General features: G+C 41.7%; 1 protein-coding gene across 44 annotated transcripts in view; it reads right to left on the bottom strand.

The window, feature by feature from the left end:
• Positions 1–16,629, bottom strand: part of LOC124860211 (protocadherin gamma-C5-like) — a 295,710-nt gene that overhangs the window by 54,119 nt on the left and 224,962 nt on the right. The window contains exon 1 of one of the 44 annotated variants that reach the window (XM_047353299.1): positions 13,792–16,303. The exons of 34 other annotated variants lie outside the window; for them this stretch is intronic. In XM_047353299.1, the coding sequence (XP_047209255.1) occupies positions 13,792–16,173 (2,382 nt within the window). In that variant the 5' untranslated portion in view covers positions 16,174–16,303. Of the gene's footprint in view, positions 1–291; positions 2,807–3,316; positions 5,838–6,293; positions 8,821–9,269; positions 11,811–13,791; positions 16,304–16,629 lie in introns of those variants that run through there. 9 more of the 44 variants (XM_047353316.1, XM_047353298.1, XM_047353315.1 and 6 more) reach the window with 9 other exon arrangements.

Raw genomic sequence — 16,629 nt, 5'->3', positions numbered from 1 at the left:
TTATACCTTCTTGCCTGTAAACACCCTGGGATGCAACACAGTGTGTGGTAGTGATGCTGGGAAGAAGGATGTCTGATTCAGTGTGGATGGATGGATGGATGGATGGATGGATGGATAAATGGATAATCTAGTTAATAGAACATAAATTAAACTACATTCTGGTGCGGCAACAAGTGTTAGATCTAGACAACTTATTTCATTGACTACTAAGAATACTGAATTTGTTGAGATGTAGCTAAAATGAAACAAAGTTTGATGAGAAAATAATGTATTGGAAGCTGGTGATCTCACCTCTGTAAGTATATTCTCTGACTCTGTTTTAAGTCTTGGCATTGTCCTGGTCACACTGTGGTCAACAGTCAGAGTGTTTTCACCGAAGGGTCTCGAGCCTTTGACGTCACTCATCCTTGAGTCAGTGGTTCCATACACCTCGTAGCCAAAACCCTGCTTCAATGTGCCTGAACCTCCTGCGTCTGTGTAAAGGGGTGGGTAATACGGAATCACAGGAAGATTCCCGTTGAATTTGTAAAATATTCGCTCCTGTCTCCATCTGTAGATCTTCACTGATATAATAACCACTAAACACGTGATGAAGAGGAAGGAGACCACAGCCAGAGCCAACACTAAGTAAAAAGTCAGGTTGTCATTGTACTCCTTATCGTGTGGAAAGTCAGTGAACTCCGACAGCACTTCAGGGAAGCTGTCCGCCACCGCCACGTTAACAATGACTGTAGCTGAACGAGAGGGCTGCCCGTTGTCCTCCACTATAACAGTCAGTCTCTGTTTCACAGCATCTTTATCAGTCACCTGGCGGATAGTTCTTATTTCTCCATTCTGTAAGCCCACTTCAAACAGCGCCCTGTCTGTGGCTTTCTGCAGTTTATAGGAGAGCCAGGCGTTCTGACCAGAGTCCACATCAACAGCCACCACTTTAGTCACCAGGTAGCCCACATCTGCTGAACGAGGCACCATTTCAGCCACCAAGGAGCCACCAGTCTGGACTGGGTATAGAACCTGAGGAGGGTTATCATTCTGATCCTGGATCAGGATTTTCACAGTCACGTTGCTGTTGAGTGGAGGAGAGCCTCCATCCTGTGCTTTGACACGAATGTTGAACTCTCTAAGTTGCTCATAGTCAAAGGAGCGCACTGCAACAACCTCCCCGCTCTCTGCATTCACAGAAAAATAAGATGAAGCTGACATCCCACTCACCTGGTTGTCCTCTAGAAAATAAGAAATGCGCGCGTTGTTCCCATGATCTTTGTCACTGGCTTTAACAGATAGGAGAGACATGCCAGGTGAATTGTTTTCAGACACGAAGGCAGTGAAAAAAGACTGAGGGAACACAGGGGCGTTATCATTTACATCAGATATTTTTAAGTTAATTGTTTTGTTTGCGGAAAAAGACGGCAAACCCTCATCCACTGCTGTTATCGTTATATTATACGCTGGAGCAGTTTCACGATCGAGAACATCATCAGACACAAGGCTATAAAAATTAGGTGTTGATGATCTGATTTTGAAAGGTAATTCTGGGCTTATATAACAGCGAACCTGGCCATTCTTACCCGAGTCTAAATCTTTAATATTGATCATTGCTATAACCGTATTTAGAGCGGAGTCTTCTGGAATGGGGTTGGAAAGGGAAATTATGCTTATTACAGGGGCATTGTCATTTAAATCAGTAACCTCAATTAGGACCTTACTTGTGTCTGATAGCCCGCCTTTGTCTGTAGCTTCCACATCTATTTCATAATGTTTAGCTTTTTCATAATCTAACACAGCAGACAGTGTAATTTCTCCAGTTTGGGTATCAATATGAAACAGGGATGACGCAGTGGTAGTATGCTGTGAGAAGGAATACGTCACCTCTTGGTTTGCTCCCTTATCATTATCAGTAGCACTAACTCTAACAATAGATGTGCCTTGAGGTGCGTTTTCAGGAACAATAACTCTGTAAACAGACTGACTGAAAACTGGCGCATTGTCGTTTGCATCCAGGACCACTACGTTTATTTTAACAGATCCCGATTTCTGAGGATTACCCCCATCTAGAGCAGTCAGGGTCAGTCTGTGCTCTTCTTGTTTTTCTCTGTCTAGCAGCGTGTGAAGAACCATTTCAATATATTTTGTTCCGTCAGACCGAGACACAGTATTCAATTTAAAATGATCGGTGGGGTTTAGTTTGTACGTTTGTATGGCGTTTTGTGCTACATCTGGATCTCTGGCACTCTCAATCGAATAACGAGCCCCTGCAGAGGCAGATTCACTAACTTGGAAATTGAATTCTTTCTTAGAAAAAAACGGTGAATTATCGTTAACATCGGTAATCTCTACATCTATCCTGTGCAGCTCCATTGGATTTTCTAAAATAATTTGGAAATGAAGAGAGCAAGGAGACACCTGCTTGCACAATTCTTCTCTGTCAATCCTTTTACTCACGACCAAGGTTCCTTTCTCTGTGTTCAGCCCGATGTACTCACTGCCGTCTTCGGTAAAAATCCTGGCGCGCCCAGACCTTAGTCGTTTAACATCCAAGCCCAGATCCTGGATAATATTCCCGACGACCGAGCCCGTCGACATCTCTTCGGGTATTGAATAACGGACCTGACCGACAGCCATTTCTGCGACACAGACCCAGAGGAACTGCAGCCACCATGGAAAAATGTCTACCTTCTTTAAGCGGCAGAAAGCAACCATTATGAAAAGTACCTCTGAAAAACCCGAATGGAAAAAATAATGGTTGTTAAGTTCTGACAAAATATTAGACTATTGGTTCATGCTGAGTGCAGAGTGAGTCTCTTTGTCAGGCTAGCTGCAAATAAAATAGAGGAGGGAGGATGTTTGTCAAAGAAAGGGTTTTATTTTCCAGATACTGACCAACAGCGGCCCCTAGGGATACAAAATAAAACTACAAGATTCTTTACACAGCTTGAGATCTAAGTAAAGCACAAAAGATAGATAGATAGATAGATAGATAGATAGATAGATAGATAGATAGATAGATAGATAGATAGATAGATAGATAGATAGATAGATAGATAGATAGATAGATAGATAGATAGATAGATAGATAGATAGATAGATAGATAGATAGATAGATAGATAGATAGATAGATAGATAGATAGATAGATAGATAGATAGATAGATAGATAGATAGATAGATAGATAGATAGATAGATAGATAGATAGATAGATAGATAATATACGAGTAGTGACCCTGTCCATGGTGCTTATCCGGCCAGACTACATTGCTTACAGAAAACAACAAAAAAGCAAAAATCTAAGTACTAATTTGAAACCCAAATAACCAACCTCTGGAGGAGAATCAGGTTCATCCAGGATGTTCTTCTCACTCTGTATTCGCTGCATCGTCCCTGTAGAACTGGGATCCATTATCAACACGTTCTGACTACCAGCTCCTCCGAACTTATTGTCACTCTTTCTGGAGTCAGTCGTCCTGCACACCTCGTAGTTGTACACATGTGGCAGAGTCCCTGTTCCCAAAGTGTCTGAGTAACGTGGAGGATAATATGGAATCACAGGGAGGCTGGAGTGATACAGGATGCGGGACTGTCTCCATCTGTAGATCTTCACTGATATAATAACCACTAAACACGTGATGAAGAGGAAGGAGACCACAGCCAGAGCCAACACTAAGTAAAAAGTCAGGTTGTCATTGTACTCCTTATCGTGTGGAAAGTCAGTGAACTCCGACAGCACTTCAGGGAAGCTGTCCGCCACCGCCACGTTAACAATGACTGTAGCTGAACGAGAGGGCTGCCCGTTGTCCTCCACTATAACAGTCAGTCTCTGTTTCACAGCATCTTTATCAGTCACCTGACGGATAGTTCTTATTTCTCCATTCTGTAAGCCCACTTCAAACAGCGCCCTGTCTGTGGCTTTCTGCAGTTTATAGGAGAGCCAGGCGTTCTGACCAGAGTCCACATCAACAGCCACCACTTTAGTCACCAGGTAGCCCACATCTGCTGAACGAGGCACCATTTCAGCCACCACAGAACCACCAGTCTGGACTGGATACAGAACCTGAGGTGGGTTATCGTTCTGATCCTGGATCAGGATTTTAACAGTCACGTTGCTGCTGAGTGGAGGAGAGCCTCCATCCTGCGCTTTGATCCGGAAATGGAAGTCTTTGATCTGCTCGTAGTCAAAAGAGCGCACTGCATGGATGACTCCACTATCAGCACTAACGGACACATATGAGGAGACTGGTACTCCGTTAACAGAGGAGTCCTCCAGTATGTAAGAAACACGGGCATTCTGGTTCCAGTCAGCGTCTGTGGCTTTCACTGTGAATATAGAGAGACCTGGTGTGTTGTTTTCTACAATGTAGGCCTCATATGAGCTCCTCTCAAAGACAGGCGCGTTGTCATTCACATCAGAGATCTGTAAGGTGAGAGTGACGCTGCTGGAGAGGGAGGGGACTCCTTCATCAGAGCAGGTCACTGTTATGTTATACTCAGAGGCTCTCTCTCTGTCTAATTCACTGTCTGTTATTAAACTATAAAAGTCTCCGGTTGAGGATTTCATTACAAACGGAATATTTTCATTTATAGAGCACTGGACCTTTCCATTATCACCTGAGTCTGCGTCTTCTATATTTATCATTGTCACAACAGTACCGAGCTTGGCATCTTCTGAAATGACGTTTGACTTAGAAATGATTTGGATATTGGGTTTATTGTCATTTACGTCTTTAACATCAATCATCACTTTACACGAGTCACCTAGGCTACCATCATCACTTGCACGAATATTCATCTGAAATGACTGAGCTTTTTCATAATCAACATTTCTTCTCAGAGTAATTTCACCACGTTCAGCATTTACTTCAAACACCCCACGAGCATTTTCTATAATACTAGATATTGAATAAGTTACTCGACCATTGTAGCCTTCGTCTGCATCTGTCGCTGTGACTGCCATTACAACCGTTCCTACTGGTGAATTTTCTCTGATGGAAGCCATATAAACCGACTGTGTAAAAACAGGAGCGTTATCATTGGCGTCTAAAACAGTGATGAGGATCTGCATTGTTCCGGTCATCTGCGGCTCTCCCCCATCCAGCGCAGTCAGAACCAAAGAAAGGCGTTCCTGCTTTTCTCTGTCAAGCGGTGTCTCTAAAATCATTTCAACATTCTTTGAGCCGTCTGCTTGATCGTTTAATGTAATCACAAAATGCTCTTTTGGTTCAAGTTTATACGTATGTAGTCCATTTACGCCTACATCGAGATCAACAGCACGATCTAAAATGAATTTAGTCCCACGGACTGCCGATTCACTGATTTTAAATTTCACTTCGCTCTTTTCAAAGGAAGGGGGGTTGTCATTAATGTCCGTAATTTCAACAGTAACTCTGTAAAATTCCATGGGATTTTCTAATATAATCTGGAAATGCAGTGCACAGGGCGTCATTTGTCCACACAGTGCCTCTCTGTCTATTCTGTTTTTGATGAGGAGGACGCCCCTTTCTTTATGCAGCTCAATATATTCATCGCTGTCTCTACTAAATATTCGAGCTTTTCCTGACTTTAGTCTTTTAATATCCACACCAAAATCTTTAGCAATGTTACCGACTAAAGAGCCCGTCGGCATTTCCTCAGGAATGGAGTAACTGACCTGACCGAGCGCCGAGCAGAGGCAAAGGACCGAGAAAAACAACAGCACTTGCCCTCTCATTGTTTGTCCGACGTTATCCTCATGCAAAGTACCATCAACTTAATGTATTTGTATCCAACAATATAAATATCCACAGAGGCTTATGCGTTATTGCAAACAATAATTGCGCAGAAGATCCAGGATATCGAGTAAATCCAAGACGACACGTTTCGCTTCTGTCTCTTTCTGTCTCTAAAATAAAGACGTGATGTGAGGTGCAACGAGTCTGCAGAGTATCTGATACAAACTAGCCAACAGCGTCACTTTGAGATCAAAACGAACAAGTGCTCCAAGAAATCAGAAAATAACTTGCCCTTTCCCCATTAAGAATTAAACCACAATGTCTCAACCAATTTTTAGAAAAAAATACAAACAACGTATTTCAAAACATAAAAACCAAACAACTAATGCAAATATGATGAAACTCAATGAAAAGATGACTATAAGTTACGATGAACAAGTGAAAATTTGTCTCATATGAAAAAAAAAACAAACAAAAAAAAAAAAACTTAACAGATCAAATTGAAAGCGAGTCGCTGGCCAGGGTATTGAAAACAAGACAAATTATTTAAACGTATCACAAACAATGTAAAGCACAGTAGAAAAAGCTAACCTCTAGAGGAGAGTCAGGTTCATCCAGGATGTTCTTCTCACTCTGTATTCGCTGCATCGTCCCTGTAGAACGGGGATCCATTATCAACACGTTCTGACTACCAGCTCCTCCAAACCTACTGTCACTCTTTCTGGAGTCAGTCGTCCTGCACACCTCGTAGTTGTACACATGTGGCAGAGTCCCTGTTCCCAAAGTGTCTGAGTAACGTGGAGGATAATATGGAATAACAGGGAGGCTGGAGTGATACAGGATGCGGGACTGTCTCCATCTGTAGATCTTCACTGATATAATAACCACTAAACACGTGATGAAGAGGAAGGAGACCACAGCCAGAGCCAACACTAAGTAAAAAGTCAGGTTGTCATTGTACTCCTTATCGTGTGGAAAGTCAGTGAACTCCGACAGCACTTCAGGGAAGCTGTCCGCCACCGCCACGTTAACAATGACTGTAGCTGAACGAGAGGGCTGCCCGTTGTCCTCCACTATAACAGTCAGTCTCTGTTTCACAGCATCTTTATCAGTCACCTGACGGATAGTTCTTATTTCTCCATTCTGTAAGCCCACTTCAAACAGCGCCCTGTCTGTGGCTTTCTGCAGTTTATAGGAGAGCCAGGCGTTCTGACCAGAGTCCACATCAACAGCCACCACTTTAGTCACCAGGTAGCCCACATCTGCTGAACGAGGCACCATTTCAGCCACCACAGAACCACCAGTCTGGACTGGATACAGAACCTGAGGTGGGTTATCGTTCTGATCCTGGATCAGGATTTTAACAGTCACGTTGCTGCTGAGTGGAGGAGAGCCTCCATCCTGCGCTTTGATCCGGAAATGGAAGTCTTTGATCTGCTCGTAGTCAAAAGAGCGCACTGCATGGATGACTCCACTATCAGCACTAACGGACACATATGAGGAGACTGGTACTCCGTTAACAGAGGAGTCCTCCAGTATGTAAGAAACACGGGCATTCTGGTTCCAGTCAGCGTCTGTGGCTTTCACTGTGAATATAGAGAGACCTGGTGTGTTGTTTTCTACAATGTAGGCCTCATATGAGCTCCTCTCAAAGACAGGCGCGTTGTCATTCACATCAGAGATCTGTAAGGTGAGAGTGACGCTGCTGGAGAGGGAGGGGACTCCTTCATCAGAGCAGGTCACTGTTATGTTATACTCAGAGGCTCGTTCTCTATCTAATTCACTGTCTGTTATTAAACTATAAAAGTCTCCGGTTGAGGATTTCATTACAAACGGAATATTTTCATTTATAGAGCACTGGACCTTTCCATTATCACCTGAGTCTGCGTCTTCTATATTTATCATTGTCACAACAGTACCGAGCTTGGCATCTTCTGAAATGACGTTTGACTTAGAAATGATTTGGATATTGGGTTTATTGTCATTTACGTCTTTAACATCAATCATCACTTTACACGAGTCACCTAGGCTACCATCATCACTTGCACGAATATTCATCTGAAATGACTGAGCTTTTTCATAATCAACATTTCTTCTCAGAGTAATTTCACCACTTTCAGCATTTACTTCAAACACCCCACGAGCATTTTCTATAATACTAGATATTGAATAAGTTACTCGACCATTGTAGCCTTCGTCTGCATCTGTCGCTGTGACTGCCATTACAACCGTTCCTACTGGTGAATTTTCTCTGATGGAAGCCATATAAACCGACTGTGTAAAAACAGGAGCGTTATCATTGGCGTCTAAAACAGTGATGAGGATCTGCATTGTTCCGGTCATCTGCGGCTCTCCCCCATCCAGCGCAGTCAGAACCAAAGAAAGGCGTTCCTGCTTTTCTCTGTCAAGCGGTGTCTCTAAAATCATTTCAACATTCTTTGAGCCGTCTGCTTGATCGTTTAATGTAATCACAAAATGCTCTTTTGGTTCAAGTTTATACGTATGTAGTCCATTTACGCCTACATCGAGATCAACAGCACGATCTAAAATGAATTTAGTCCCACGGACTGCCGATTCACTGATTTTAAATTTCACTTCGCTCTTTTCAAAGGAAGGGGGGTTGTCATTAATGTCCGTAATTTCAACAGTAACTCTGTAAAATTCCATGGGATTTTCTAATATAATCTGGAAATGCAGTGCACAGGGCGTCATTTGTCCACACAGTGCCTCTCTGTCTATTCTGTTTTTGATGAGGAGGACGCCCCTTTCTTTATGCAGCTCAATATATTCATCGCTGTCTCTACTAAATATTCGAGCTTTTCCTGACTTTAGTCTTTTAATATCCACACCAAAATCTTTAGCAATGTTACCGACTAAAGAGCCCGTCGGCATTTCCTCAGGAATGGAGTAACTGACCTGACCGAGCGCCGAGCAGAGGCAAAGGACCGAGAAAAACAACAGCACTTGCCCTCTCATTGTTTGTCCGACGTTATCCTCATGCAAAGTACCATCAACTTAATGTATTTGTATCCAACAATATAAATATCCACAGAGGCTTATGCGTTATTGCAAACAATAATTGCGCAGAAGATCCAGGATATCGAGTAAATCCAAGACGACACGTTTCGCTTCTGTCTCTTTCTGTCTCTAAAATAAAGACGTGATGTGAGGTGCAACGAGTCTGCAGAGTATCTGATACAAACTAGCCAACAGCGTCACTTTGAGATCAAAACGAACAAGTGCTCCAAGAAATCAGAAAATAACTTGCCCTTTCCCCATTAAGAATTAAACCACAATGTCTCAACCAATTTTTAGAAAAAAATACAAACAACGTATTTCAAAACATAAAAACCAAACAACTAATGCAAATATGATGAAACTCAATGAAAAGATGACTATAAGTTACGATGAACAAGTGAAAATTTGTCTCATATGAAAAAAAAAAAAAAACAAAAAAAAAAACTTAACAGATCAAATTGAAAGCGAGTCGCTGGCCAGGGTATTGAAAACAAGACAAATTATTTAAACGTATCACAAACAATGTAAAGCACAGTAGAAAAAGCTAACCTCTAGAGGAGAGTCAGGTTCATCCAGGATGCTCTTCTCACTCTGTATCCGCTGCATCGTCCCTGTAGAACTGGGATCCATTATCAACACGTTCTGACCACCAGCTCCTCCAAACCTACTGTCACTCTTTCTGGAGTCAGTCGTCCTGCACACCTCGTAGTTGTACACATGTGGCAGAGTCCCTGTTCCCAAAGTGTCTGAGTAACGTGGAGGATAATATGGAATCACAGGGAGGCTGGAGTGATACAGGATGCGGGACTGTCTCCATCTGTAGATCTTCACTGATATAATAACCACTAAACACGTGATGAAGAGGAAGGAGACCACAGCCAGAGCCAACACTAAGTAAAAAGTCAGGTTGTCATTGTACTCCTTATCGTGTGGAAAGTCAGTGAACTCCGACAGCACTTCAGGGAAGCTGTCCGCCACCGCCACGTTAACAATGACTGTAGCTGAACGAGAGGGCTGCCCGTTGTCCTCCACTATAACAGTCAGTCTCTGTTTCACAGCATCTTTATCAGTCACCTGGCGGATAGTTCTTATTTCTCCATTCTGTAAGCCCACTTCAAACAGCGCCCTGTCTGTGGCTTTCTGCAGTTTATAGGAGAGCCAGGCGTTCTGACCAGAGTCCACATCAACAGCCACCACTTTAGTCACCAGGTAGCCCACATCTGCTGAACGAGGCACCATTTCAGCCACCACAGAACCACCAGTCTGGACTGGATACAGAACCTGAGGTGGGTTATCATTCTGATCCTGGATCAGGATTTTAACAGTCACGTTGCTGCTGAGTGGAGGAGAGCCTCCATCCTGCGCTTTGATCCGGAAATGGAAATCTTTGATCTGCTCGTAGTCAAAAGAGCGCACTGCATGGATGACTCCACTATCAGCACTAACGGACACATATGAGGAGACTGGTACTCCGTTAACAGAGGAGTCCTCCAGTATGTAAGAAACACGGGCATTCTGGTTCCAGTCAGCGTCTGTGGCTTTCACTGTGAATATAGAGAGACCTGGTGTGTTGTTTTCTACAATGTAGGCCTCATATGAGCTCCTCTCAAAGACAGGCGCGTTGTCATTCACATCAGAGATCTGTAAGGTGAGAGTGACGCTGCTGGAGAGGGAGGGGACTCCTTCATCAGAGCAGGTCACTGTTATGTTATACTCAGAGGCTCTCTCTCTGTCTAATTCACTACCTGTCATTAAACTGTAAAATTTTTCTGATGTTGACTTTAATATGAAGTAATCATTATCATTAATTACGCAATGCACTTTCCCATTTTCAGATGAGTCTGCATCCTCCACATTTATAATAGTCACAACGGTGTTTGGTTTTGCATCTTCTGAAATCAGATTTGATTTAGACATAATATGAATATCTGGGCGGTTGTCATTCACGTCTATTATATCAACTATCAGTTTACAAGATCCAGTTAGTCCACCATCATCCCTTGCTCGGATAATAACCTGGTAATTTTTCGCTTTCTCGTAATCAGTTTTCCCGTTTAAAGTGACCTCACCGTTTCTTTTATCTATATTAAATAATGCATGATCTTGAGCTGAAATTGAATACATTATTTGGGCATTAGCCCCCTTGTCAGCGTCCGTTGCGCTGACTTTACAGACAGTCGTTCCAATCGTTTCATCCTCCTTTATAAATGCTTTATAAACAGGCTGTGTGAAAAGAGGAGCGTTGTCATTAACATCTAAAACATTGATCAGGATCTGCATTGTTCCGGTCATCTGCGACTCTCCCCCATCCACCGCCATCAGAATCAAAGAAAGGTGCTCATTTTTCTCCCTATCAAGCGGGGCATTTAAAACCATCTCAATATTTTCACTACCATCTCCTTGATTATTCACCTTCAGAGAAAAAATATCAGTGGGTTTCAGATTATATGTTTTCAGACTATTCTCACCCACATCAAGATCGGTGGCTCTGTCTAATGTAAATGTTGTACCAATTAGCGCCGATTCGCTGATATTGAACTGTGCCTCACTCATTCTAAACGTCGGAGGGTTGTCGTTTATATCTGTTATTTCCACGGTGATACTGTAAAATTCCATAGGATCTTCCAATAATATCTGAAAATGCAAAGCGCAAGGCATCATTTGATCACAAAGCGCCTCCCTGTCTATCCTTTCTTTCAGTAGCAGAATCCCCCTGTCTCTGTTTAGCTCGACGTATGCTGTACTGTCTCGGGTGAAAACCCGAGCTTTGCCACTTTTTAGTCTTTTCACATCCAGGCCTAAATCCTGGGCAACACTACCGACAAAAGAGCCCTTTACCATTTCCTCGGGAACAGAATAGCTGACTTGAGCAGCCGCTGTGTCGAGGGAGAAGACCAAGAAAAACAATAGCAATTGCAGTCGCGTTGCCATGTCGGAATGCGTCTTGAAATCCACCTCACAAACCCTTTGTTAAACCTCACGTATTTTCCTATTGATCCAAAGTCTGCTTGAAATGTAAGAAATCCTGAAAATAAGAACGAAATTCCGACTCGAGGTGGTAAGATCTCATATACATCCGTGCATCACTGCATGTCCATGTCTTGCGTCTTTCTAAAATGTAGAAACGATGGGAGGCACCACTTGAGTATCAACTATAAAACGAACACACACTGGTCAACAGCGTCCCTCTGAGTTAAAAAATCAAAACTGCAATACATATACTCCTAATAAAAGTCTGATAGTTGAACTATGATGAAATGGGTAAAAAATACATAGCTGTCAGCATGGCAAAAACTAACAAGAACAAGAAGGATGAGTCAGTGCAGGTACATGGAGAGAGTTAATAACGAAAAATTATAACAAGAAAAGTTATTTTTTGTAAATGCGTTAAAAAGCATACAGTGGAAAATTGATAAATATTAAAGGAAGTCGGGGATGTATTAACCCGTCATGTTTTATTTCTGGAAGCTCCAAAAGTGTGTGTGTGTGTGTTTTTTTTTTTAGCTTTGGACAACTAATGACAGTTTTAAATAAAAGAATATGTTCTCTCCGATAAATAGTATCAAAGTCATGTAACTATTGTGAATGGTCACATGACCAGGCCTCTTCACTTCCTACTTTGCACCACTGGAAGGAAATGTCCGTCTCAAACTGGTACAAGAGAAAGTAAGTAAAATATCCTAATTAACAGATATAACTGCAGTATTTTGTACACTTGTTTTTAAAGGGTCTGCTACTGATATATAACTTAAATTGTATGCCTAATTGCATCTTTTGCTCATAAGAGCAGAAAAGCAAGCAACTCATTTGTTTTCGCTTGCAGAAACCATAGCTAGCAGTGTTTCCCTAACTAGCAGTGCTAGTTACATTAGTTCCCATCCCAACAATTGGATTCAGCTCTCTGTATTGCCAGCATCGGGACAGCTTCCCCCACCCGTCCTGTTAGGTGTGGACAGATTAACATTGCCCCTCACCCCACCCCCAAAAAAGTTTAAACTAAGTATTGTGCTGTATATTAAAAATGTTGTTTTCTTCTAATTATGTTGTATTTTTTCCACACAGCTTATAACTTTCAGATGTTTTGTTACTTTCAGACCTAAAAGAGACCCAAAGTTGTGTGCACTACATTACAGTAATTCCTACACTTGAAAAAAAAAAAAAAAAAATGCAATTGAAAGTGGCTGTTATAGTGAAACTGATTCATGAGACTAAAGTAAATATCTGGATTTTTGTCATTGATAATATCCCATAGTTTACACCGTTTTGCACTGCTTAAGGTACACTGAATACCTACCTTTACTGATTTCTGTTTTTGCTTAATAACACTTTAATAATACTGTACACCATTTTTTGGCCACTGATATTAGCTGCCAGTAAGTAAATCTAAGCTACTGCCACAATATGTTTTCATTTGATCTATTTAAACTATTCTCAGCTCTTATTTTGTAAATACAAACATTCTCAGTTCTAAAGTTATTGAACTATATTATGAAATACAATACTTGAATTGTTGTTAGTTTTCTTCTTAATGCATTGTTATTGTATCTTTCTGTTTCTAATAAAGTCTTAAACAAAATCATAGACATGGCTAGTAGTAGTATGTTGCACATGTTTGTGTTATTATATATTATATATCTTGAAACTGGTCAAATTTATGAATTTGTATAAACATAGACTATGTGGTTTCCCACTGGCAACCATTGTTGTCGAGAAAAAAACATACATTTCCCTAATATAATAAGGGTGAAATTTAAAAATGCATACATATTATGAGTTAAAGAGGTCTAAGGAGTAAAATGCTTGCGCTACATTTTCAGGGAAAAAATTGTGATTAAACCAATTAGGTAGAAAAACACTCATATATTGAACTATAGTATTTTACATGCTGACATTTTGAATTTGAAACAAATAAAAAACAGTGCAAATATCAAGTCAAAAGGATTTGTCCAATGCAAGGTTCACCACTATCCATGGTCCTGAATGCAAGTGTGGAATAATATCTCACATTTGCCTGACTCACACGGAAATAAAAATAACAAATAAATACTGAAATCTATCTCTAATGACTAACCTCTAGAGGAGAGTCAGGTTCATCCAGGATGTTCTTCTCACTCTGTATTCGCTGCATCGTCCCTGTAGAACTGGGATCCATTATCAACACGTTCTGACTACCAGCTCCTCCAAACTTATTGTCACTCTTTCTGGAGTCAGTCGTCCTGCACACCTCGTAGTTGTACACATGTGGCAGAGTCCCTGTTCCCAAAGTGTCTGAGTAACGTGGAGGATAATATGGAATCACAGGGAGGCTGGAGTGATACAGGATGCGGGACTGTCTCCATCTGTAGATCTTCACTGATATAATAACCACTAAACACGTGATGAAGAGGAAGGAGACCACCGCCAGAGCCAACACTAAGTAAAAAGTCAGGTTGTCATTGTACTCCTTATCGTGTGGAAAGTCAGTGAACTCCGACAGCACTTCAGGGAAGCTGTCCGCCACCGCCACGTTAACAATGACTGTAGCTGAACGAGAGGGCTGCCCGTTGTCCTCCACTATAACAGTCAGTCTCTGTTTCACAGCATCTTTATCAGTCACCTGACGGATAGTTCTTATTTCTCCATTCTGTAAGCCCACTTCAAACAGCGCCCTGTCTGTGGCTTTCTGCAGTTTATAGGAGAGCCAGGCGTTCTGACCAGAGTCCACATCAACAGCCACCACTTTAGTCACCAGGTAGCCCACATCTGCTGAACGAGGCACCATTTCAGCCACCACAGAACCACCAGTCTGGACTGGGTACAGAACCTGAGGGGGGTTATCATTCTGATCCTGGATCAGGATTTTCACAGTCACGTTGCTGCTGAGTGGAGGAGAGCCTCCATCCTGCGCTTTGATCCGGAAATGGAAATCTTTGATCTGCTCGTAGTCAAAAGAGCGCACTGCATGGATGACTCCACTATCAGCACTAACGGACACATATGAGGAGACTGGTACTCCGTTAACAGAGGAGTCCTCCAGTATGTAAGAAACACGGGCATTCTGGTTCCAGTCAGCATCTGTGGCTTTCACTGTGAATATAGAGAGACCTGGTGTGTTGTTTTCTACAATGTAGGCCTCATATGAGCTCCTCTCAAAGACAGGCGCGTTGTCATTCACATCAGAGATCTGTAAGGTGAGAGTGACGCTGCTGGAGAGGGAGGGGACGCCTTCATCAGAGCAGGTCACTGTTATGTTATACTCAGAGGCTCTCTCTCTATCTAATTCACTGTCTGTCACCAAACTATAGAAATTATTTGTGTTTAGTTTAAGATGAAAGGGAATATTATCATTCATAAAACATTGAACCTTTCCATTTTCTGCTGCATCTGGATCCTGGATGTTAATCATCGTAACAACTGTATTCGGGTTTGCACTCTCAGATATTACAGCTGATTTAGACATAATTTTAATTATTGGCTCATTATCATTCATATCTATAACGTCAACCATCACTTTGCAAGAATCAGTTAGTCCTCCATTATCTCTTGCACGTACATTGATTTGAAAATGCCTTTTCTTTTCATAATCTATACGGCCGATTAAACTAACTTCACCATTTTCTTCGTTCACTTCAAAAATTTGTCTAACCTCATCCATAGTGTTCGTAATGGAATATGTGATCTTACCATTCAAATCCTGATCAGCATCTGAGGCACTAACAGCTGTCACAACCGTGCCCTTTGCAGAATTCTCGGTAACAGCGGCTTTGTATATTGGCTGCGTAAAAACAGGAGCATTATCATTCGCGTCTAACACAGTAATGAGAATCTGCATTGTTCCGGACATCTGTGGCTCTCCTCCATCAACAGCTGTTAACACCAATGAAATAAACTCATTTTTTTCTCTGTCTAGAGGTTTCTGTAATATCATTTCTACATTATTTGTCCCGTCAGCGTGATTCTGTAGTTTCAGTAAAAAATGACCACTTGGTATAAGGACGTAGGTTTGGACTGTATTCATTCCAACATCCAAATCCGCAGCTCTCTCTAAGTCAAATTTTGCTCCAACAGCTACAGACTCGCTAATAATGAATTTGATTTCAGCTTTTTCAAAAGTCGGAGCGTTGTCGTTGATATCTATAATTTCAACTGTTACGCTGTAAAATTCCATAGGGTTTTCTAGCACAATCTGAAAATGCAGGGCGCATGGTGACGTATCACCGCATAACGCCTCTCTGTCGATTCTTTCTTTGACAAGGAGGACTCCTCTCTCCGTATTCAGCTCGACGTACTCCCTATCACCAGAATAAACACGGCCGTTCCCGGATCTTAGGCGTTTAACATCTAAGCCTAAATCTTGAGCTACGTTACCAACAAACGAACCTTTAGCCATTTCTTCCGGAACGGAGTAGCTGACTTGACCGAATACTGCACTAAAAGAGAGAACAGATATAAACAACAGTACTTGCCGTCTCATTGTTTAAGGAAAATGTTGGTAAGAGAACAGTAAAGCCTCCTGATAGTCCATTCAACGAAAGAAGAACCATAAAAGGAAAACGTATAGGAATATAATCCTCAGAATGTAGGGGAAAATGAATATGCTGAAGTCGTTCTAGTGTACAAAAAAATCCACAAATGAAGACAAAGCGGTATACGCCTTCCTCTTCAATCCAAAGCATCGAAATGAGGAGGTGGTGGTGCTGTTTAAATATTGCAATTGCAACGGAGCAGACAACAGCGACTTATTGAGTCCAGACAGCAAAACTGCAGGACATGTCTATGTAAAGCACAAAATGCAAGCGAGAAAATAAAAATAAAAACACCGTGCAACGAAGACCCTAAGGTTAATGGCCTACTGTAAAACAATTTTCATTAAAGTGAATATGTAAGAATCAGCATGCAGAAGAAAAATTATTTATCACATTGTATGACA

The sequence above is a fragment of the Girardinichthys multiradiatus genome, chromosome 23 (assembly GCF_021462225.1).
Source record: "Girardinichthys multiradiatus isolate DD_20200921_A chromosome 23, DD_fGirMul_XY1, whole genome shotgun sequence".
NCBI lineage: Eukaryota > Metazoa > Chordata > Actinopteri > Cyprinodontiformes > Goodeidae > Girardinichthys > Girardinichthys multiradiatus.
Note: the sequence above shows the minus strand (reverse complement) of the source record. Positions and strands in the feature narration are given on the sequence as shown.